At 40.5% G+C, this 24,559-nt stretch overlaps 2 protein-coding genes across 2 annotated transcripts in view; one reads left to right on the top strand and one right to left on the bottom strand.

The window, feature by feature from the left end:
• Positions 1–12,549: 12,549 nt before the first annotated feature.
• The window catches only part of LOC108969227 (centrosomal and chromosomal factor-like), a gene marked incomplete at its 3' end in the record, with an annotated part of 26,806 nt that continues 14,796 nt past the window's right edge, over positions 12,550–24,559 (bottom strand). The window contains exon 2 of the mRNA XM_018933817.1: positions 12,550–15,216. Coding sequence (XP_018789362.1) covers positions 12,550–13,804 — 1,255 coding nt within the window. The remainder of the gene's footprint in view (positions 15,217–24,559) is intronic.
• The window catches only part of LOC108969251 (caspase-3-like), a 24,976-nt gene continuing 18,839 nt past the window's right edge, over positions 18,423–24,559 (top strand). The window contains exon 1 of the mRNA XM_018933853.1: positions 18,423–18,631. The gene's annotated coding sequence lies outside the window, so the exon portion shown is untranslated. The remainder of the gene's footprint in view (positions 18,632–24,559) is intronic.

Here is a 24,559-nt window from a genome sequence, read left to right as displayed (position 1 = left end):
AAATTACCTCGGAGTTAAGAATTTAAATTGCGAAAAATAGCAGATAAATTCAACAATAAGCCAAAACGCATCATTTGCAATGTTCTTTTGTGCTTTTGTATACCGACACTCACACATACGCTTATCAATTAATATTTTTGTATTTGAAATAATTTYACAATTTCATTTTACGAGGGTAACTTATTGAATATTTTACCCAAAAATATCTCTGAGGAAAGAATATTCTRGTGTGATAGATGAAAAGTTTAAAATGAAGCATGTTTTCATGTAGTTATRAAGTGGCCATCATTATTGTCAAAATGTTTTAAGATTCTTCAGTTCTATAAAAACTACAAGAAGATCCGACGCATTCGTGCCAAGTTTTGTTCAGCGCTGAGGCTCATTTCAGACTCAATGAATATGGAAACAAGCAAATTAGCCGCATTTGTAACGAAGAATAACCTGAGGACGTTCAAGAGCTGCCATTTCATCCAGAGAAAACAACGATTTGGCGTGGTTTATGGGTGAACGGAATCATCGGTCCATATTTCTTCAAAAATGATGCCGATGAGAAACCGTGAATSGCGATCGTTATCGCGGCGTGATAACCAACTATTTGATGCCTGGCATTGAAGCTCGGCGACATTTGTTTAGTCACTTTCCATACAACGCATCAATCAAAGGAAGGCTCCCTTCAGCGAGCAGATAATTTCACGTTTTTGACCGGGCGATTGGCCACCAGGACCGTGTGATATCACACGGATAAACCTTTTCCTGTGGGCATATGTAAGTCGATTCAGGCTTTGGAGCAAAACATTATGTGTGTCATTCGCCAGTTACCAGTCGAAATGCTCGAACGACTTGTCGAAAATTGAACTCAACGAACGGACCTTCTGAGACGGAACCGCGGCCAACACTTGAAAAAAATAATATTTAAAAAATAAATGCCAAACAATGTTCTTCGGAATGGTAATAAACATTCACTATTAAAAAGTTTTTGTTTTTGTGTTTTTTCTCTAAAAAAGTAGAGAATCTCAAAGTGGATTATGCTTTTTGGACTTGAGTTTATTTTACGCAAACTACCCTCACTGTCAGACATCTTTATTAGGAAATTCTCCTGCAGATCGGCTAAGCGTTCAAGGGAGTCCAGAACTTTTTAGATTACATTACATTTTAACCTTTAAATAAAATGCTTCAATACTTCAGAAAAAATTCACAAAAAATTAAGTTTCATAACTTGAAAATTGTTGTAACCCCTTAATATCGGTATTTAGTTGGTAGCCCTCGTATAGTTACCGGTAAATGGCTTTTGCTAAAAATTCGCTTAATTAAAGTGCACACAAACAGATAATGAATGCAATTAATATGCACAGTAATGATTTGTCTACGTTTGTGTTGGTATGGTGTGAAGAACAAATGTCTGTATGTGTGGAGCCGTGTATATTTGTATGCACCATATATGATTAAAAGCACAATATTTATGTTACTATGTGTACATATGTGTAAGTCATTACGTTTATGTTGCCTTCACCGACTTTTACCGTTTGCACTTTGTGGCGCTTAAAGTGGACAATAAGCATACACATGCACACATACCCACATGCATACAAAATTCATAAAAGCGCCTGCATTATTGCCGATATACGCCTGTATATAATTATATTTATCTTATATGAAATACTTTTTTTTTTATTTTTTACTATCAGCAGCCTTTGCACGTGCACATACGTATGTATGTGTGTTGCTCATTCATTGCATAAGCATAATTACTTATTTACATAAACCAAATCAATTTTCCTTTATTTYCTCCTCTGTTTGCAAGATCTGCTGGTATTATAATTGCACTTGGGAAAATATACAATATATGGGCATACCATACAAACACATATACACATATGTACATAAATACGCTCAAAGGAATTCACGGTTCGTTTTTAAATGGAACTGCCTTTAATGCTACAGTTGTTCCACTTGTTAAGTGATTATGATTTTTACAAATAAAATCTGAAAAAAATGCGATCCATTTATAAACTTCTCATATACTTTTTATGTGTRGTCCATATACATACATACATATGTATATTTATAATTGCATAGTCTGGCTTTTGAGCATCAACAAAATTCATATCCTTGAGCTCTGCAATTTAGGGCAGGGCTACTCCCCCTTTCCATATTGATCTTGTTTATTACTGTAAAGACCACATCGAAAAAAGGTGTTTATTGTCCGATTGATACAACACGAGCTGATGTATATTTTTACTCCATTTAGGATTTACTAATAGTAACATTGAAATTGACATTGAACACAGAGACAGCAGAGGATCTCAACATCATTTATGGATCGACTCAACATATTAAAGTTAATATTTTGGGTGTAAACGCTGGACTCGTGGCAAAAACCTGAATCTTTTGCAAAACGGTGAGGAGTAGAGAGATACTTGATAAAGTGGAGAGGCTTAAAAGCAATAGAATGTGGCACCAACAGTGACAAACTTTCCAAAGGACGGTGGACCAACAGAATGATTGCGGACATACATTCGTGGATAGATACTCAGTGGCCATGGGTATTTTAGAAGCTACCTATACAATCTATCGTCACGGCTTTAGTTCATATTTAGTACATAKTATCSGACGTGTACAGACTATATAGAAGATTCTAAAAACGTGTTCTATCATTGCCCGCTGCTTTCAAGTATAAGAGAAAAGCTGGAAACCACACTAGGAGGTATACTCATGGTGGAAAATTTGACTGTACTTGTGTGCGAGTACTCTGTAAAATGGAAAGCTGCCAGTGAAGCGACAACTCTAATTACGACAAGCCTGAGACATTTACAACAATGTGGGTCAGTCAGTCCATACAATGGAGGATACTTGAATGTCTTTTTCTCTCCCATGATGTAATACCTTGTCCAGGCGTCCAATGGGAGAGACATGAGATGGGAGTAGGTTACGTTTCCGACTTTCGAAGCTTCCTTCGACTATGAAAAAATAACGTGGCTGAGGATGCAATATTCATTACACTTCAACTACTGAATAAAACGTTTATGAATTGATCGTTRCAACTGTTCAACAAGCTAGCGAATAGCGATTCAAAAATGAGACAAAACCGAAAAGCCACACCAAAATCGCTCCAAAATCAAGGTGCTGTTAACTCTTTTTTTGATTTCCGTAATGTGGTTCAATATAAACTCGTTGCACTGGGTCAAACGGTCAAAGAAATATTATTTGCCGGTCTCTAAACTTCTACGCAAAGCAATTCGTAGTAAACGACCGGATTTGTGGGCCAGAAACTTTTGAATTTAGTACCATAAAGCCCTGTCAAGTGCTGGCATGGTTGTGATGGACTTTTTGGCTAAAGACGAAACGAGTGTAATTGAATTCGCCAGATTTGTCTTCCTGCGCTTTTTTCTATTTTCAAAACTCAAAATTCCGATTCGGGAAACCCGCCACGAGTTCACTGAATACAATTCCAGCTAAGGCTCATAACAGGTCTATGGAATGTATACAACTGTACACACTGTAGAATGTGTGCGCAATCGGAACATTTTTCCAACAAGGCTCAAGATGTTTTATCTCTCAATTAAATGCTTGAAACACAACTTCATTTCCATGCTTTCCACACGCAAACGTTTAACCCTGCTAASAGTAGTTTTCAGGAAATCTGATCCATCACAATGCCAATCGAGTCACAAAATCAAATTAAGAGCTCCAATTAGCCTTGGCATCTAACGTCGTTACCGACAATTCCTGCTGCCTTTAAGGTTATTTGCTTCTTTAGTTTTAAATAATAATCAAATAKGAGACAACAATAGTTCCGATAACACAACTACAACTAATTGCACTACATAAATCTCTGTCAAGTTGAGTTTGTAACGTACATGTGTAGATGTCAGGCGGCCGCAAACCAGCCTTGAGGTGAAAGTCATTTATAATAAATCACATTTAAATCGAACCACTGCTGGTGACAGTGCAACTGCACTCTGAAGTCCAATAGGCAAACGCTCGCCAGAGGCCCGCACGAATGMCTAAAACTGTCTATGATTGCCTACAATGTACATATTAAATTCCTGCATTCATATATAATGGCGTCATACTCCAAACTCTCTCTGCTTCTCTTCTGCCGATAACTGTTTGTAGTAAACTACAGCTCGGCCGTTTGGTCAACAGAATTTGTCTGCGAGTGTCTACGAATGTGAAAAGATCGAGTAGTCCCTCACCCAGTCAGCCAATATCAAACCTCCCTCCTGTCCCTCCCTTCCCATACCTTCGCTCCGCTGTCATCGATTGACTGCTCGAATGCAAATTCAAATGCAAATTCGTAATTCTGTTCAATGACATGTCAATGTGGTCACGGGCAATCGCCGCCGCTACTGGCATATGCCGATTTATAGTCTATTTGCCAAGYAAATGCCCACGTTTGTATGTGTGTTCGTGTGAGTGATAAAAAATATGTGAAATTTCACTTCAACACAAATCGATGAGATACCGTTGGAGCGTTGCGGGGTGAGAGAGCTATTGTCCACATGACCTTACTTCTCGGCTGCGACAAATTCGGTTAGCTCTAGACGGCTTCGCATAGCTTTRCCTGCTCAACTGTCGCCAACGGTCGGTTGAACAATTGAGGCTGGACAAGTTGACCCGGGGCGCCAGCATATTTTTTACAGCATCGCACAATGTACAATGCGCTATTGTTCCCGGCAACAGTTAGGTGCTCAGTAATAACAACAACAAAGCAGGCATCCACTACATCTCGCACAGCATAGACAAGGGTTCAAGTACATTTACCGATTGTATTGACGGTTTGATGCACTCCAATGTCCTCATGAGTAGCACGCGTCTATTTGCGCAGTCCTCACGTGGTGSATGCTTGCCAAGCCCCCCTTCACTTATTCGAACACGTGATTGTGGATGCGTGTGGTGCGGATGAGTGTTTCGGTGTGTCCTAAATAGCTGACGGGTGCAAATTATCACAGTACAAAGCCAGCAACAGCACAGCAAATGGACAAAGCCGGCGAAAGCAACTAAAAGCGAAGCTGCCACCTCGATATGAGTGTATTGGCGAAAAAGTGGAATATGTCTGCTGAACTATGGACGGCGAGTTGAGGTCTTCGACCAGTTGTGTTGCTGCCGTGCAGAAGAGCGGGAAATGGGCGCTTGTTTGCCCACGACAGTTGCAGTCAGGTGCTTCATTTATCATCGCCACCGCTGCTGCTGGAAGSAARGCCGAAATCCTAAATCGAAAATCTACTTTGGCTGGGCGCAGTGAATGCAGCGCGCCAGCAAGTGCTCTCAGTGTGCGGCTCATCTCAGCTTAGAACCACTCTGCYAATGCTGAAAGAGAGCTGTCGAGTAAAGACTTGTCTGTGTGTGACTATCAATGCATGTTTCCATGTGTGTCACTCAGCAGTAGTTCAGCCGGTTAAAAGTCTGTTGTGCGTGTGTGCAGTGTCGAATKATTTCCAGGATTCTGAATTCTCACTTAAATTTGCATTCGAAAACATTCCTCTTGTGGCTAAAATTACTGAGGTCACCTTGCTTTTGTTTTACAATCCGACCAAACTAACTTAGGAAATAAGAACACAAATGGCAAGTTTGAAAGATTGCTATTTTGGCCTTTGAAGTCAATAATGACGAAATAGCCAGGTACGCACACACACATACATACATGTAATGTGTGAAAATGTACTTGCTATGAGCACAAATTGAGGTACCACTGGAATCACTGCAATGTTGATTGTTGGTTGGCATCTGTTTTGAAAAGGGCTTAATGGAACTGGTGATGGTAGAATTGTCATTTGGTGGAAGTCAGTGGTCCTTGAGAAATCGATCATCAGTCTAGGTTCGCCGGTGAGATTGTGTTTCTACAGAGATTTTTCAACCACAATCTTYTAAAAGCTGAACAGTTGAGAAGGAAGTCTCTAGTTGATTTCACCTCGACTTCTTTCATTATAGTTTGGCAATTTGTGTCCGACAACCTTAGTATCCTTATCGCATGTGAGCCTTTTGAACAGTGTCCAGTTAGAAAGCCTTCCATGGCGGCGAAATAAATTTGCTACGAATTCGATGCAGAAGAATCTACCAGCAGCACAAGTTTTGACCAACGCTTCCGAGCTCGCGGAAGGTCGATAGATCAAATGACAAAACGCAAGAGGAAAACGGAGTATCGAATCGTTGCTAATCTGACGAAACAKCCTTATTTATGTTCTCTCTAGCAAGTTGTTTAATGGGCTACAGAAAATAATGTAAATAATTCCATTAGTTTTTTGAGCTGCGGAAGATTTATGGTTCTTTTCGCATTGTTAACGGCGAGTACCGCATTCGATGGAACGACGAGCTGCAAGATATATACGACGACATTGACATAGTTCAGCGAATTAAGAGAAAGCGACTACGCTGTCTAGGTTATACCGTCCGTATGGATGAAAACACTCCAGCTCTAAAAGTATTTGACATGGTACCCGTCGAGGAAGCAGAGGAAGAGGTCCACTTCKTTGGAAAAACCAGGTGGACAAGGAAATGTCTGCGCTTAGAATCTCCAATTGGCGCCAAACTGCGAAAAGGAGGAACGACTGGCGCGCTGTCGTAAACTTGGCTATAAGCGCGTAAGCGGTGTCCAGACCAATAAAGAAGAATCTTATTTAAGACATCTAAAGTATCAGTTTCTTCCACTTGGGACATAATTATGTCTAGATTGAATGCAATCTAATATATCTCCAAGTGCATATGGTACACATTTCCCATAGTCACTTTTGGACCATTTGTGAGCTTATGTGTCAGAGTTTTAGAGCAAACAGCAGGAGATAAGCGCAAAGCACTTACAAAAATTGCTTCATAATTTAGTAAGAATTGGGTCCAAAAAAGTTTGAGTGSTAAAATTTCCATAAGTTTTATCAAAAACGAATCAAAAAAATACTCCCTGGARAAGTTTGCCTTTTCTCCTCCTGTTTCACTCCACTGCTCTGCTTAAACTGTTTGCTCACATGCGAGTCGCTCGTATTTACAGTTATTTGCGACATATGTTAGTAGAAATATGTGTGCATGGCGTTGATGTTCATCACTTCATGTCAACACTTAATTTAATGACCCTCGAAGAGTGAATCACAAATGCATATGAAATATGTGCGGAAAGCGCTACAAAGTTTTTCTGGTGAAACCCCACGTTTGCACATTTCCCTATGCACACAAGCTGCTCCACAAAGGATTAACGWCCAGTTGTTGAACTTGTCTCTTTGTTCTTCTAATAGTTTCTTTGTCGCTAGTTTGCGGCTTGTCTGCGCTGTTTGCTGAGTGACCGACTGTGCAACAAATGTTGTCGCCACTTTAATCCTTGGATAAACTTTTGTGCAAACATAAACACACCCACCACTTTGTCAATGTATGTGTGTGYGTCTGTGTGAGTGTGTTTGCGTAGCGAGTGCATGAAACGTGCTCATAAATGGCCAGGTCCAGCCGTCTCGCCGAGCGCCGCAATCACTATAAGCCAAGACTTACTTTTATTGCAGGCGACTTAATTGTGTGAATGTCAACACAAATTGTGTTAATACCCGGCGCCCTTCTAAGCTCGCCACCGTCAGCGTCGCAGGCGTCGCAAGTCCGAAATAAATTTTGACTGAATTTTTTCTCTCTCTCTCTCTTCGGCTCCTCAAGCGTCTGTGCGAATTTATGCAAAACGGATAACAGCAGTGGCAACAACAACAATAGCAAAGGAACAATGTGGTTGTGGCAGTTCGTTCTAACGATTTTGAAATGTTTGTGTATGAGCGACCGGTGCGACCAATCCGACAGTAATCCCTGAATAATCAAACTTTATCGACGCAGAACTACATAAATACTTTTCCCAAGTGGCACGAGCTCTAAACACGCTAAACACCAATAAATGTATAYATTAGATGTGTCCAAGTGAGGGGCGCCGGCGATGAAGTGAGATAGGCAATATGAGGCGTGGGCTGAACGCGTGAGGCGAAAAAGTGAACATGTTTTGCAGGTAATGGCAGTTTGCAGAGTTTGAGGTCACAGACCACAGGACAAAAGTGAAAAGAAAGAAAAAGGCAAAACGGGAAATTCATATGTACATGTATACAGACATACATAAATATAAGTGTATTTTGTGGGGATTGGACGCAAAATACAGCGAGAAAAGACTACCTGTGTTAGATATGTGCATATTTGGCATTTTTAAAATAGGTGTGTGCAAATATAAAATCGTTTTTCGAATTCCTAACTTAAAATATTTGCATACCGATTTGAATTTAAATTCCCTAATATACATTACATAAAGCGAAGCACAATCTCTGGTCCTTGCTATAGGCATTTCCTCATATCGACCTATGCTTGAACAACGTTTACAAATCGTTCAATTTTATTCTGTAAAGAATGAGTTTCACGCGCTTCGCTTTTCTTATGATCAACATAAACGGGCTACTAAACGTACTATTTGCAACTCCATCACCAATCTTAAGGCCCAGCATTCATTATTACATAATATTCGACCAACTACATAGACCACGACCAGCATGCAGTAAAGACATTATATCTGCCATGGAGAGTCAATTCGGCACCGTCCGCAGTAACTGSGACTAACATGGCGATCAAAGCGTACAAAATACAGCTTGTGCAAGAAGCTGAAGCTGAAGTYGCTCGTCCTTCTCAAGTGATACAACATCTTATTAAATATATAAAAATTCTTACAATTACTAATTATATTCCTCTACAATGACATTATTTTCGATAAAAAGAATGATTTTGAAAACCCTAAGCACTCAGATCAACTAAATACTCTCATCAAATTACTGAAGCGTGTTTATGCACCGGCAATGTACAAAACAATTTGCTAATATTAAAATAAATAAATTGTTTTCACATTGCTGCATAAATATGAGAACAAATGCATACATATTTACATTGTGTACGAAAAAAGTTAGCCTTAACCAAATTTATCGCACCATTAACTTTAGTAAGCTAAATAGGCACGTCAAGTCGAAGAGAGCTATTCCAAATCCAACACGGAAGTGCACAGTGAGTCATGCATACATATCCACATACTACAATATATATTTATATTCAACACTGGCTGTGGCCAATTTCATTTACACAGCACCGGCGAGTCACCTAATATGTGATAGATACACACACACGCACTCTCCCAACTTCTTTGGCAACGCTTTTCCAATTAATGAAATCTCTAAACTACCATAAATTTGCCACCCTCTCAAGTAATTAAATATCAACAGCAAAAATGGGAGCCACAAAGAAGCAGCGACCCTGCCCCTTCAGGCGCCGGACCGAAGTGCTGGACGAAATGGAATAAACGACAGCCGGAGGTGGATAAGGCATCAACAAGAAAGAAATTACGAGTCTGTATTTATAAGAACAATAGCAAGACTTGGCTGAGGAGGGTAGGGAGAGAAGAAAATAAAACAACAAACTTTGGCCGCAAGACATGAGAGAAGTGAATAAACGACTGATACTTTGTGCAAGTTGGCGGGTTCGCAAACTCTCGTACAAAGGTCGAGAAAGTGAGGATGTGACGGAACGAACTGCAGCGCGAAGCTTATATAGGTACTTACGTGGGTGTTATTATGTGTGTATATGTATATGYAACTGTGGGGCTAAACTGCTAATTGTGGCTCGCAGACGCTGCGGTCAAGAGCATTAACAGCAGCCGAAGTACGACGTAAAACCAACAAATTTAGTAAAATGTGCAAATGCTTCCCTGCAAGCAATGCAAACACTCTCACATTTATGCTCGTAAGTCGAGGTACGCACATTTGGATGGTTAGGAACAGCTTTAGATACGAGTCACCCGAAAATAATTAGCAAGGTTTGTACAAATACTCATATGGAATACAGCTCTCCGCTRATGGGGTCTTGAACATGGGAAGAAAATTGTTCGCGGACACAGAATTATTAGACAGAGTGTACTCGTATTATTGCATCAAAGCTTTTTTTCCTACCTGAAAACCCAGACGGGACTGTCATTGCTAACAACTATTACGGCATGGACGTAGAGTTATCAATTTTCAGCCTCAGTCTTAACATCTAAGTTAAAAAAAACCAGCCGTACTTTTAATTTCCCCGAAACTTTGCAATGGGAAGAAACTTCTGTATGAGCTTCTAAGTAAGTCAGTATGTATTTGTATGCCCTTTGCTTCACAATATATTTATTAAGCTAAATTAATTTTTTGGTTGCATTAAGTTCTTAGGAGAGCGGCTTTATACAAATATATTCAGTGACTAAGAGCASAAGAGTTAARGGARACACYTGTATACATATACATATGTATATCAGTGAGCAGATAACTTGTACGCATTAGGAGACCTAAGCTGATTTTGCTATTTGCACGTAAATAATTACCACACATTACTGGTCCAACAGATCCGGAGGGTTCGTTAATTTGGTTAGCTTCCTAAACATTCCTCTGTAATTACCGAGCATAGGTGCATATGCCACATGCATGTAGATAAATATTGCGCGAGCTAAATTCCCATTTGTGGCTGTGTATATAATATTAGTGGACTTGGTCAGTATGTGTTCGGGGTATGGTGTGTGCGTAAGTTCGGCAGTAACTGCGCATTAATTCAATTGGTATTTCGATACGATTAGCTCTGCGTTGCAGCGGCAGGCGTAATGTTGTCAGAGAAATTATCACATTGATTTTAAACTGATTTCCTCAGTTAATGGGAATAGGATAGTGAGTGTGTTACAGCCCCACACACACAGTACTGGATTGTTAGAATTTAAATTAATAATATTCTGCAAAATTACCTTTGGAATCCACTTAATAGCTATTTTCATGTTTCAGGACCAGCAGGCAGGTTGAACAATTAGCATTTTTTCTAGTTAGACCTAARCTCAAAAATACACGTGCATGAATTACAAAGCTGTAGGGCAAATGTTGAGAAATATAATTAATATAACTTTGAGAGATAGAGGATGTTCAGTTATTAATTAATGAAAAAAAAAATATTCTGCTGTTACCAAGAAGTGGTATGATAAGTATTATTTCAGCCCTGCATCAAGCGTTGTAACTAGCTATGATCATTTTTCTAATTACCTGTAGACCGTACCAACTTCAGAACCCATCAAAAGGTCCACAAAATGATTTTTTACGACAGTAAAATGGATTTGGCCGAGATCGCGCTCCACTGATAACTGGCACTCTAAGGATACCAAAGAACATATTGGACTTATCGTAGAGGCAAATTTGAAAGTGTCGGATCTGGGAGCGACTTTGAAATTAAATACTAAATGTATCTGATGTCATTAGAAATTAGATTTTCTTTAAARCAATACGTACATTCGGTTCGGTTCGTTTCAGTTTGAACCATTTGAGCTGACCATCATCTCTAAACGGTAAATTTTTTACCTTTTCCCTGCGCTTTCAAAACTTCACCTTTTATCGGATCTAAATACCAAGGAAATCGACACATCGTCCGTATTAACCTGGAATCTTCTAAAATGTTTAATTCGGAGGATGGAGTCGTGTATAAAAGTGCACGCAAGTGAAGAAAGTAACTTCTCCGAGCCGTTCGATACCAAAAAAGGTTTCAGACAAGGCGCATATCTTCCATTTACTGCTGGAGAAATAATTCGAGTCGCAGGGCTTATTCGAACAGTGTGCAGGTGCGGGTGTACGCCGAAGATATTGATATCATCGGCCTAAACATCCTCCCGTTTTTTTCGCTTTCTCCAGACTGGATAAGGAAGCGAAGCTAATGGGTGTGGTAGTAAACGAGGGCAAGACGAAATATCTCCTGCCACCAAAGAAACAGTCGTCGCCCTCGCTTGGCTCCAACGTCACTGTTAACAGTCATAACTTGAAAGTCGTCGATAATTTCGTCTATCTTGGAACCAGTAGCAACTCCAACAACAATGCCAGTCTCGTAATACAACGCAGAATAACTCTTGCCAACAGGTGCTATTTCGGACTGAGTAAGCAATTGACCAGTAAAGACGTCTCTCGACGAACAAAGACCAAACTCTATAAGTCACTCTTCGATGACAACGTCTGATGAGTCGGCGGTACGAGTTTTCGAGAAAAAATTTCTATGTGCCTCGGTGAATATCGCATTCGATGGACCTAAGAGCTGTATGAGATATACAACGTCATTGTCACAGTTTAGCATATTAAACAGAAGCTACGCTACTCTAGGTCATGTCGTCCCAATGAAAGAAGACACCCCGGCCCCGAGAGTATKCAACACAGTACCTGCCGGGAGAAGTAGAGAAGGACATTCCTTTGGAAAGACCAGATGGAGAAGAACCTGCCTACACTTGGAACCTCCAATTGGCGCCAAACAGYGGAAAAGAAGAACGATTAGCGCGCTGTTGTAAACTCGGCTATAAYCGCGTAAGAGTKTCCTCGCCAATAAAGAAGAAATCTTGTAGAATATTATAAATAAGTGAGTAAWCATTGAACAAAAATACTTGCAAAAACGATGAGAAAAGGTTGAATCTGCAGCAACCTTATACCTTCGTACAAGTGTTAAAAACAAAAATTCATCTATAATACAAGGCTTAAAAAATATGTTTCTAGGTGTGTGTGTGTATGTTGATTATAAGTCACTCACCTGCCGTACAACCACACTCGCCGGAATGCGTTTGCTGCGGTGTCTGCAACAGTAGTCCATCGGCGGTGGTCGCCGCCGCCAAACTCGCCTGCCGGCGCTGCTGTTGGCGACGCGACATTTGCAAATGCGAAACATCACGACGCAAACGATGCAAATCGCTCACCTGTCGCGACAATCGCTGCAGCGTTTGTGTCACATCCACAGACATTTGCTTTGGTGGCGCCCCTGGCTGATTATGCAAATCAACGATGGTGTCCAGCTCCGGGCTGGTACGCTCATTATTTAACGGCCGGTTCGTGTCCAAATCGAAATGTTGCTGTTGCTGTTGCTGTTGCCWTGGTTGTTGGCGCTGCTCACATAATTGCAGCCGCAGCTCCAGTGCACTTATTCGTTCGTCCAGTTGCAACACTTGCCKCAACCGCTGCTCGTTGCGCGAATGCCGCACAATGCTGTACATCGCCAAAGCGCACGCAATGAGGCACAGCATGAAAAAAATCATATTTAGTAGATGGAAGAGCGCTTTGCTGTTGGTGCGATCCTTGGCGCTGGTCCAGCTGTAGCCGCGRCAGACGGCTGCGAAAATATTTGATGTGCGGAATGCGCTGTCTGCCTTCTCTGCAGCTGGTGGCGTTGACTTTGTGGTGGCCACGGTTCGTTGTTGTTGTTGCTGCTGTTGTTGTTGTTTTTGTRTCAACAATGTGCTGCTGTWGCTTGYGTTCATGCTTTTGTTATCGTTGTCCTTATCAACTGCTGGCAGGCGACTGGCGTGCACTGTTTTGCAATTTGTTGTTGCTGCTGTCGTTGGCAGTTCGGCGGCGGTGGCTGCGTGCACTGCATTTGGCATTGCCGTTTGCTGGCCGTGTGATTTGTGCGTCGCTGCGCTGCCGCTCCTGCCGCCCAATGCTGCACCGGCRCTCAAGGCCATGTCTGTGTTGGACATTTGTTGTTGTTGCTGCGCAGCATGTGGAATACTGTTTGGACATCTCATGTCAACACGGTGCTCCGCGCAGGGCATGTTTTCGTYTTCGGTTTCGGTTTCGACTTTTGTTGCACGCGCCGACCGTGTTGATGCTGGTGCAGCCGYTGGTGCTGCTGCTGGCTGTGTGGCGGCCTTGTGCACGCGCTGTTGTTGCTGCAGCATTGCGGCGGACACTTGTGCTGTTGCTGTGGCTGTTGCTGGCGTTGGCGTTTCGTCTTGGGTGCTGCTCGTGGCTGCCGTTCGGCTGGCGTGTTGTAGTGCCTTGTCTTGGCGCATTATTCGCTGCTGTCACACTCCGGTGGCAGTATRGACCGATTGCTGTTGCTGCTGCTTGCGTATATTGTCGTTGACGTAGCGCTGCAATCTGCCACTGACGCTTTGCCTTTGCGTCTGAGGTAATTGTTTTGATTTTTGTTTGTTTGTCTTGCTTTTTGGTTTTGGTTGCTTGTTATTGTGCTAAGCTTTACTGTTGCTATGATATCAAACAGACATTGTTCACCGTTAGCTGTACAATATTACATTCCAGTTGTCTTGCTTTGCCCTGCGCGCTTTTCTTTGGCGTAGAATTCCGATGTCCTCACGGACATATTGCACGCAGTGCGCCAACAATCTTGCTCATTTATTTCTGCCGTCGGCTAGTGTGTGCCGTTGTTGTTGTTGCAGCTGCTGCGTCTTTTGATTTGAATATCTTGCCAGCAAGGAAGCGTGCTTTCACTCACTTTGCTCCCTTGTGAATATTGTCCTTATGATTTGTGTGTGCCCTCTTCGGGATTATTCAGTGTTGTTGTTGCTTTTATTGTGRCAGCTATTAGTAAGCAGTGGTTATTGTTGCCGTTTGAAGGTATGCTCGCATTATCTGCATGATTACATTTCTCTTACGCACACTAACGTGGCAGTTCCAATCAAAAGTACACGAGGAGCGCCCTTCGTTCGTCGCCTCGTAGCCGTCCCCGACTTTTGGCGCTGCAAATTCGTATGAGCAGCGTTGTCACATCAACGACTGTCGGCCCTCGTCACACCTTTTGCTGTGTTCTGCGAAACTCAAGCTCTTTTATGGCTTTGCTGTGCTTTTCGTGCGCTCCTTCAAGTCGTCGCCGTCAAGTAGCTTCGGGTCAGGTTGTTGTTCCTTTTCTGGGTGCTGACTGCCGGTTTAATGTTTCGACGCTTAACTATGCTTTTTGTTTGGTTCGAGTAAGGCTTGTGCTACTTCTTTTGTTGGATTTATTAGTTGCTCTTGTTCTTCGTGTCGCCCAAGACAAATAAAAGGACTTTGGTGCAAAAACAACGTAAATTTTATTTATGTTTTTTTCTTCACACAAAAACTAGTTTGTGCTGTCTTCACCGCGGCAGCTTGTTCTAGTGTTTCTTGTGTGCGGCTCGTATTGTTGTCGTCCCACTTCCCTTGCAGCTTCTGTGCGCTGCCACTTGTGTGTGCTGGTTTGACAAGTTTTTGACAGTTTCTACGCTACTTGCAACAACTGGCAATTGTCATCGTTTCAACCATTTTCACAACGCCCTGCGCCCGTCGCTCCACACGCWCAGCGCTTGTCTGCCAAGTTTGCTGTTCTTGCTGCTTTATTACTGTTGTTTTAGCACGATACTCTCAACTCGGTTGTGGTAGCTTTAGTAATGTCGTATATATTTTGGCGTTGCCCAGTTGTCATTCTGTTCATACCAATTTTTTTTTTCTGAAAAAAGTGTTAAAAAAGTTAAATTAAATCGACATGTAAAACGAAATAAACAAAATTCTCGTACATTCAAGTGTACGAATTTCGCAGACAGCCGGCGAAAGTTACAGCAACTTCTTTTCACTCGCACAGACTAGAGGCGCTACTTATAGACCCTACCGGAGCAATGACCAACGTTTTGCCGGTTTGCGAGTAACGGTATTTTAGCAAAGAAGGTTTTCGAGAAGTGGTTACGAATTGCAACACTCTTGTGTCGATGAAGTCTGATTAGCAATAATATATGAACAAATATCTGATCAGCGAGCAAAATAGAGAGCGAGAGAGTTATTTAATTTGTTTGCAACTCAAACGATCCATACTTTTTTTTCTTACAGAATGCAATTAGTCACTCTAAAGCTGTAAGCATCTGGGGTCCCCTTGGTATGATCCACTGGAGAAGGGATCGGCCGCAAAATCTGTTAAAACTCGCGTCAAGGTAGGCATCCTAAAGAATAAGTACTCCTCTTGGACCCAGCAACTGAACTCCAGCTGGTATTGCGAAGCACCGAAACTGATCCATGCTTGGCTTATTGGCAGACCAGATTAATCTAASCTAACCTAACCGAAAGTTATTCCTGAAAGCTTCACTTACTACTTTAAATGACCACAACTGCCCTGCAAGGCACAAACGGCTTAAACAACTATTTTGTGCATGTATTGGCTTTATGCGATAATGTATTGGAATTTACGCTAAACGATGGACTGACGTTGAGCATCTTCTATTTGCGGCCGCATGGTCAGTTCACTTTGATTGAAGGCCGTCGAGCGCTTGATTTGTGCAACGTGCTGACTATGAAACAGCGGCATGGCACGTGCCACATTGCATAATACATGTTGTGAAATTTTCAGGCGCATTCACGGAAATCATTGAAATTCCATAGTTGTACCGAAGTATTCCCAAGWTAAGGCCAATAAGCTATCTGCAACTATTTCTCTCTTGGTTGCAACTCTGTGGACATAAATTTAAAGCTGCCGCAGGAGGATAACTATGTTGCAAATGATTTCAGCACCTAGCCAAGCCGAACTAGACAAAAATTTTGCGATTTTTGTTGCAGTTTTCGATAAGTTGGCTGCAGTTGCTCATGTATTCAAAAATGTTAACACCGAAGTAATTGGTTGCGGTATGTTGACTCTAAAAATTGAGTTTTAATTACACGTTGAAAGAGCCCAAACACTCTAATTCCGTGGAGTGCAATATTTTTATGCAGAAAAAGTCTCATCACATACAGTTGCAACCATTCCTTAKATCTCTGTTTGTTATTTCAAAATCTTAAAACAAATCCTTGGATAAGTTTGTTCAAACTCTCGAGAAACTTGGTCCAATTCATTTTATATAGCCGTAAATGTTTACCATATATAAATTCGTAATATAATAACATTAGTCGGCCTTACCTTTAAAGAAATAGAGATCACACACGCCTGGATAACGACTATATAAAATAATTCAAAAGGCGGCGAAACGCAGTGAAGGATATCACTCCGATCTCAATACTTTTAGAGTACTAATGGAAGTAGTTTTCGTACAAAATTACAACTCTAGCAAAATATTCCATAGCTTGGATAGTAAAGGGCAGATGAGCTCATCAAAACATTTGCAAGTCGAAATTATAACTAAACAAATCTAAACAAAGAAGTCATAAACTTCTGATCAAATCTATCATAAATAATATAATAAGTACCTATGTCAATTTGATAGTCCAAATACGTCCATAAAAAAAACAGACGCTAACAGTTTCTTGGCAAAGAGCACACAGCTTATGACTAAACATAAACAAAATAAAGACAACTAAACAAGTAAGGAAAGGATAGGTTCGGATGCAACTGAAAATTTTATACTCTTGTAACATACAAGAATCAAAGCCAGGCAAMTACTTTAAGGTTTAAAACCAATCATATAGAGTAAGGTCAGCCGGATGTTCGAAAGTTCTGATATCAGTTATATAGGGACTAGGCAAASTTTTGCTCAAATTTATCTATTTTAGGCACAAAGATATACTTTTATGTATGAATATAACACGCTCTCTTATTTYCATTGGGATAACTCACATATTGTCAGCCCGAATTTCGAAAATCTTTATATTAAGTATGTGGGMGCTAAGTTTTCCGATTCAACCCATTTTTGACATAGATATATACCATTATAAGAGAAGGGTTATCCCTTTATTTTTTCAGTTATATATATCATACATTGGCCGACATTTTCCACCAAAAGTCAACTATATGTACCGGGGTCTAAATATTCGGTACACAGGGTCTTGACCATGTAAAAAGAATGTCACGTACTAAGTTTTGTCGAAATCGTTTTGATCGGGTCCAGAGATATGGGATTTCACCAAAAAAAGTGCAATCCAATATTCAAACAGGGTTCTATAAAGGTCTCTATACCATTTCGGTGGTAACAACTTAATGCCTCCGGTGTATTTAGTTACGGATTTATTGTGCTTATAATAGTATATTTTAACAGTACCGTTATATGGGGAGTGGGCGGAAATTTTCTCCGATTTTATCCATTTTCACACTATCAGCAGATTTTTTTATAAGGTTTGTATTCAGCAAACTTRGTTGTTGTAGCTTAAGTGTTTTAGGAGCTATGCACATTAAACTTGTTACAGGGTCACGACCACTTTTCCAAAAAAATTGTTCAAGTTTTCTCCTCGGCCTGATCGTTTATATATACATAACTCCATAGCTATCTCGATTAGTTTTAGGTAAGGTACAGCCGTTAGGTAAACAAAACTATTATACTTGGTAGCAAAACAGGTTGCATGAGTATAAAAGCGAACTATATGGCAGTTACGTACTCTAATGGTCTGATCGGAAGAATATCGGAGATTGTAGCGGTGCCTTGATTAAAACTCCCAACCAAATTTTGTGAAGATAATTTGTAAAATAAAAATGTTGTCCATACAAAAACTTATAATTTAACTGAAACATTTCGGGTTTTATACTGTGAGCCACTGTAGCTAAAAATTACACATTTAGTAYTTGTTTTTCCCCGGAATAAATAAAAGAAGCAAAATAATTTCACTAACACTTAATAATACGTTCTTGAGTATTTGCGTTTGCGAGTGCTTACTCATATATTTTTAATCTTTTATTGTCAATTGTGCATTTCTACTACTCTCAGCTACACATTGAGCGATTTGCTCAGTCTAAAATTCGCTTTCGGTCGGTTAGCATCGCTTTGAAACCGGTGAAGCAGCGTGCGTGTGAGCGCTCCGTGAGATAATTCAGAGATAATTCAATTAAAATAAGAAGAAAAGAGCAGCTGYTAAAAAGCTAAACAAACTGAAAAAAACGTGCGTTTTGCCGACGCCGAGAAGAGTCAGTTTACTACTGAATAAGCAGCAAACCAATACAAAGTTTCAAGTTTAAGGTAAGATTTTGGTGATCGCAGTGATCTTGGCGCAGTTTATTTACACTGTTGTATGCATATATGAGCACTTATATTAGTTCACGCGATTGTCAAATATTTGTTGGATCTCGCACGCAACACATACACTAGTGAAATATGTATTTATAAAGGGTGRATCATTGCGCGCGGGTATTTTTCCTGCAGATTACATTGTGCAATTTGCAGAAAATATAAAAAGAAATCAAAATGTTTCTTTATTTCAGTTCTTSTAGCCCTTAATTATTAAGTTCAGCGAAATTAGCTGTTACCCTTTTCGAATTTATCATATTTGTTATCTACCTAGCTAGGTTTTCTCAGAAATCGATTACACGACTCACCAGTATTTCGCATGAACCGAGCGCCACCCGTTTGAAGATTATAAGTGCATTTAATATATGCATATTTATGTATGCACTTTTAATTATTCATTTTAAAATTGAAGTATTTGTTTGGCTGCGAGCGAATAGCCGATCACAGAGCACAACAAAATGCTCTCCGACCGCTTTATTTATTGAGCACTTCCAATGAGTGAGTGTAAACAAATATACTTACGTAAAATTTATGTGAATATATATATGTATTTAGAAGTATCGACTTCTTGCCAACTAAATGAGCCATCGTTGGCAAAGGTGAGCAAACATTGCAATTTAATTATTCTCAAATACTGACAACAGATCTCATATTTAATTAAACTTACACGTGTATTTCGTGCGACTTATAAACTATAAATAAAGGGTTTTYCAATAAGAGCGTTCRGAAATTCAGATATAAAGTTGATTTTACTAGAAAGGTAATTAAGAATTCCTTCATGGCTAGTGAAGGCATGCCTAGCCTCGAAACCACGCTCTCAGCGGCATTGTGTCACTACGAGATAGTACTAGTACGAGTTCTAGGGTCATTGCAAAGCTGACGAACTGAGAAGAAAAGACAGCTAGTTGATGGAATGGGAACGGGTCTGAAATTCCCGCTCCACATGCGTGATTAAGTTTTTAGAAAATGTGCTGTCGCAAGATCCTTTTGATACAAAGTAGTTTGCAAGAGGCGTAGTAGGCTCTTCGGCCCCAGTAAGCTAACCATTATTTTAAATGAGCTATCGGTAYCTACGCGATAAGGTTGAATCCTATCAAGTTTTGTTTGAAGCAATTGCTTGGAAGTGGCCGAGGTAGAAACATCTCAAGACTTCTTTATTGATCATACCAATACCGAGATCTCCTAGTATTGATCTCAAATGCTCATGGCAAAGTGGACTTTCTATGTTCTGATTATAGAAGCCTTTACAAAGGACTGTATATAGTCAGTGGTGGATGCAGAGCGGGATAGATAATATTTTATCGCTAACTCATTCGCTCGCTGTGATTCTTTAGAAAGAAAAGATCGATCTGGCAAAGGCATCAAATATGATAGATACGCTGCTTGTAAGGTGCCGAAGTCGAAATAGAAAAGTTAAGGATTATTCTATCTATCTATCTATCTATCCCTGTATTCCGACGCGACAAAAATGACGGAAGAAAAATGGAACGGAGAAATGGAAAATCGTATTGATTGCTTGATATATAGATTCAAAGGACTTTTGGACAATGACAGCGGAGTGCAACTTTTGAAGCTCAAAGGTGAACTAGATCACTGACAGTGCCATTGGAAGCAGAAGCAACAACCAGTAACCGACTAATTCATTGGAAACGTTGAACCACTGTGATGCGGACCTTAATCCCATAATTCGTAGGTTTCTTCGCTTATTCGACACACTTCCAGTGATGAATGCGAGCTGTGATTGCTCTTTTTCCACACTTCGTCGCAKAAAAASYTCGCTGAGKACGAACRTGCTTCAAGATAAATTGATCGGCCTGGCGTTGCATTCAATGGCTAAATTTCATACACTTTTTTATTAAAATAACCAAAAAAATAATTTCAACGACAAATATATGTTTGTGGTTATACAAAACAGAAAAAGCGCCACACAAGACCCTTCTCYCTTATAACGTCATTCAGCAATTTTATTGAACTAATTGAAAGGCCATGATGAGGMTCCATGAAACCCTTCATTTTACAAATAACGTAAACCAAATGATTGCGAAATGGCATTTSAAGAAGTGTACACACACTTAAGCTTACAGTTATTTACCATTGCAAACACACACCACACATGTGTAAGAGTCGACGTGCATACACATTTCATCGAGACACTTGACTGGAGTGATTAAAAGCCTTTGGCGTTGCAAGTGGTTTCCAATTTCGGTACAAACGTTATTGTAGTGCGCCCGTGTTACAAGACCCGCAACAAATCGGAGTGACCGAACACATTAAAGAAAATGTACATAACATCGGCTGGTGCCGATTTCCAGCTTACTGACCAATAAAAGCTTCTAATTATAGCGGTAAGTAGCAAGTCCCACTCTCTCTTATAGAGRCTTCATTGCGTGTGCTGCATTTCATTTCACTTGCGCGATTTCCTACAGGGTGCATATAGACACACACGTACACACGTATATATTGGCGCTTCATTTCTGGAATTTCAATTTTACACTTGCGCTGCACTGTACTCGTACTTTGTATATGTGTGTGTGTGTGATTTGGAAATCAAGCAGCACTTGCTGCCACGAGTCTTCTAAAGAGCGGCGTCCGCGCAATTGTGTGCACCAAATGCTTCCGGAATTTYGGTGGCTGCAATGTGCACGCACACACACATACATATGCACGCGCATAACTCTAACTGTGTTGCCTTAATTTTTGTTTTACCTGCTTTTGATTTTCTTTTTGAATTCCATTTCCTTTATTTTCTGCGAAATTTTAACAACTGGCTGTGGTGTTGCAAGGAATTTTTACGAGCGAGCGTTGCTGCCACACGCCGTTTTGACTGCAAATGCACTGTAACGGTGCTCATATACATTACAGGGTGAACCAAATGCAAATTTCTAAATTTAACAACAAAAAGCCCCTTCGCCTTSTATCAGCAAAGTAACGAGAAATTAAATGAAAATAGAAAATTAAAATCCGAAAATTATATGGTTAAGATGTCTATGAGTTTTGAGGAATAAGTGTATGAAAAGCTCTACAGTTTCCGCTTCAAACTTGTGCAGTGGCTCCTCCCAACTGCTGAAACCTTAATCGGGACCACCCTTTATAGGACACCGGCTCTGTTTGCCTTAAGTGTGATTTTTCTTGCCACATTTCCTTGCGACTTGTTTATGTTYGTGCGTGCGCGGTATGGAGTTTTACTGCCTTCTTTGTTTTGGTTACGGCATTCTGCCTCAACTTGTTTGAACGTGCAACCAACGCATACGAGCCACACATCCGTGCGTGTGTATGTGTTGTAGCGAAACAAAAAGGTGCTTAATAAAGTAAAGCGGAATCACAATTAACTGCACACCACAGCAAATAAACAAACAAGCTCAACTGAGTAAACAACGGCGAATCGAACGAGCAGACAACCACACCGTCAGAGCAGCGGCGCAGTCAGTTTGAAGTCTTTTCAAGCTCTTGGCCTTGTGATTTTTTTTTCGAATACCGAAAATTTTGGAGAACTGTCAATTCGACCAATTTGCGAAATACAGTCAGCAGAGTTGGACATCACCGGTAAATGTGCGATCGATTTTGCTATATCACTCGTATTTATTTCCTTAAGTTCTGTAATTTTATCTTTCTGACTCACTAATTTATTTAGTTTCAAGTATTATTATAAGCTCTGATAGTTCTAACTCAGATTCTCGGTCTGAAATACGGCAGTTTTGATTGGATTGGCTTTAAAGACGGGTTCTCGTTGTTTCAGTAATGAGTTAAAACCCTTACGTATYCCTCTTAAGATTGTAAGTGAATCTTTAGGCGTTAAAGTTTTCCTTTCCGCATGCATTTAGATTGCAGCTTTTGTAACATTCTAGGGTAATATGAAGTTASGTTAATTTAGATGGCTGATATAGAGATGGCTGARRCCATGGAAAAGAAGAACTCCTGTGTTCGAACTTATAAATTAGCAAAACAATTAGTAGACAATTTTATATTGCACMGGCATTTAATTCCCACGCCCGCCACTTYGGTAGGGTGKCTGMAGGTATRCAGKSCCAAGTGTTTAAGTCTTGWCCACTGAAGCYCGGGACAGTCAAGARAGAAGTGTTAAGCTGTTTCCACCTCATCTTTTTCACAGCTTCTGCAGATGTCGTCTGGTAGRATTCCCAGCCTTCCCGCTYCAATAAAGTACTGACTCGTTAAAACCCCTCTAGGGGGAGGCTGGCCTTTCTGATAACACAGTGATGTATAGATCTCCTGCGATCTACCTTGGCTTGTATGCTGGTAGTACAACAGAAGAGGATTCGGGAGCACCGACCCGCTAACATTCTACAAATAGCAATTCTAGGTGGCCTTTACTTGCTAACTCATCAGCTTTACAGTTTCCTGCAATGCCGTTGTGGAATGGGATACAYAACAGTCTTATCACAAAGATATWCGATGCTATTGATGAAGAGRTTAGACACTTTTTGACCAGCYCTGAACGTATTGTAAATGAACTAGAAACTATTATCATGATAAGAAGAGCCTACAGAATTTAGAACTCCAACATCTGAAAAAAAGTTTGGAGCTTAAAAAAGAAGCTTCACCAGTTTCTGCAGTCTTAGTAGATAGTACTTAAAATCTTCAAGCGAACAATCTTTTTGCTTTTAAAAACCGGTATTTTATGATCAACAAGTATATTCAATGCACAAAAACCGATTGAAACCGGAAGGTTTAGTTAGACGACCTCTCAAAAATGGCACTTGACGTCGTTAGAATACTATGTTGCAGCAATTTCACTTAGGCATACTTACATACATATATGTATGAGAGTCAGAAAATTAGTCCCGCTCCAAACTCATATATATATAGTATACACCTGTGATTTGGTAAACTTATAACTATGTACACATATACATGTATGTATGTATATATATATATATGTACTTACATACCTATGTACATACATACATATATACACACGAATTGTTGCACCAGCAGMGCGGGCAAGGAGAGACGCACGAATGGATAAACACGACAGCGACTTGCGGTGATGCTTTTAGTTTACTAAACAAATAGAAGTAAATGCTGTACAACTAAGGATAACAGCGCGTCGCCGCATCGTGCGTACCTCTGTATGTATGCGTATGTGTGCGAGTAAACAAGTTCATACCTCCTGCAGCTGTTTAGCAATAACAAAGTCTGCTAGCATCTTTTACATGAGATAGTAACTGAAACTGCTCCAAGTTTACTTGCTAAGGCTCACGACTCACATATGAGTGTGTGCGTGTATGTGCGCATTTGTAGGGGATAACTCTGCGCGGCTGTCTTCCGAAATACGTGCAGGTGCATAATAAATGTCTTGMGATATGTCAAAGTCTTCCTCATCACTGCAAGACTTTCGTATAGACCGATGATAAACTGTATAAAGTTCGTTAGTCATTCGTTTTCAAGGTCAGCACTTAAATTTACGGAACACATGGGGWTTATAACTGGCTGTAGATATTTTTCYCAATGTACAGATGTAAGRCATGTTTAAACTTGACCAAGAAACCTCTGAAAACAAAAATTCTKTAAGTTACTCATTATTCTCTTTATGCCAAAAGGGGGCAGAGCCATAGACGATGACAACAACATGAGTCGACGTTACGAGTTGTCGAGAGAAAGGTTCTGCAGAAGATGTATGGACCTTTGCGCATTGACCACGGCGAATACCGCATTCGATGGAGCGATGAGCTGAACGAGATATACGGCGACATTGACATAGTTCAGCGWATCAAGAGACAGCGGATGCGCGGGCTAGGTCTTTGTGTCCATATGGACGAAATCACTACAGCTCTGGAAGTATGCCCTGCAGTACCCGCTTAGGGAAGCAGACGAAGGCGAGGACCTCTACGCCGTTGGAGATATCAGTTGGAGAAAACCTGC

Source organism: Bactrocera latifrons, unplaced genomic scaffold (assembly GCF_001853355.1).
Source record: "Bactrocera latifrons isolate USDA-ARS-PBARC rearing strain unplaced genomic scaffold, ASM185335v1 scaffold_245, whole genome shotgun sequence".
Classification (NCBI taxonomy): Eukaryota; Metazoa; Arthropoda; class Insecta; order Diptera; family Tephritidae; genus Bactrocera; species Bactrocera latifrons.
Note: the sequence above shows the minus strand (reverse complement) of the source record. Positions and strands in the feature narration are given on the sequence as shown.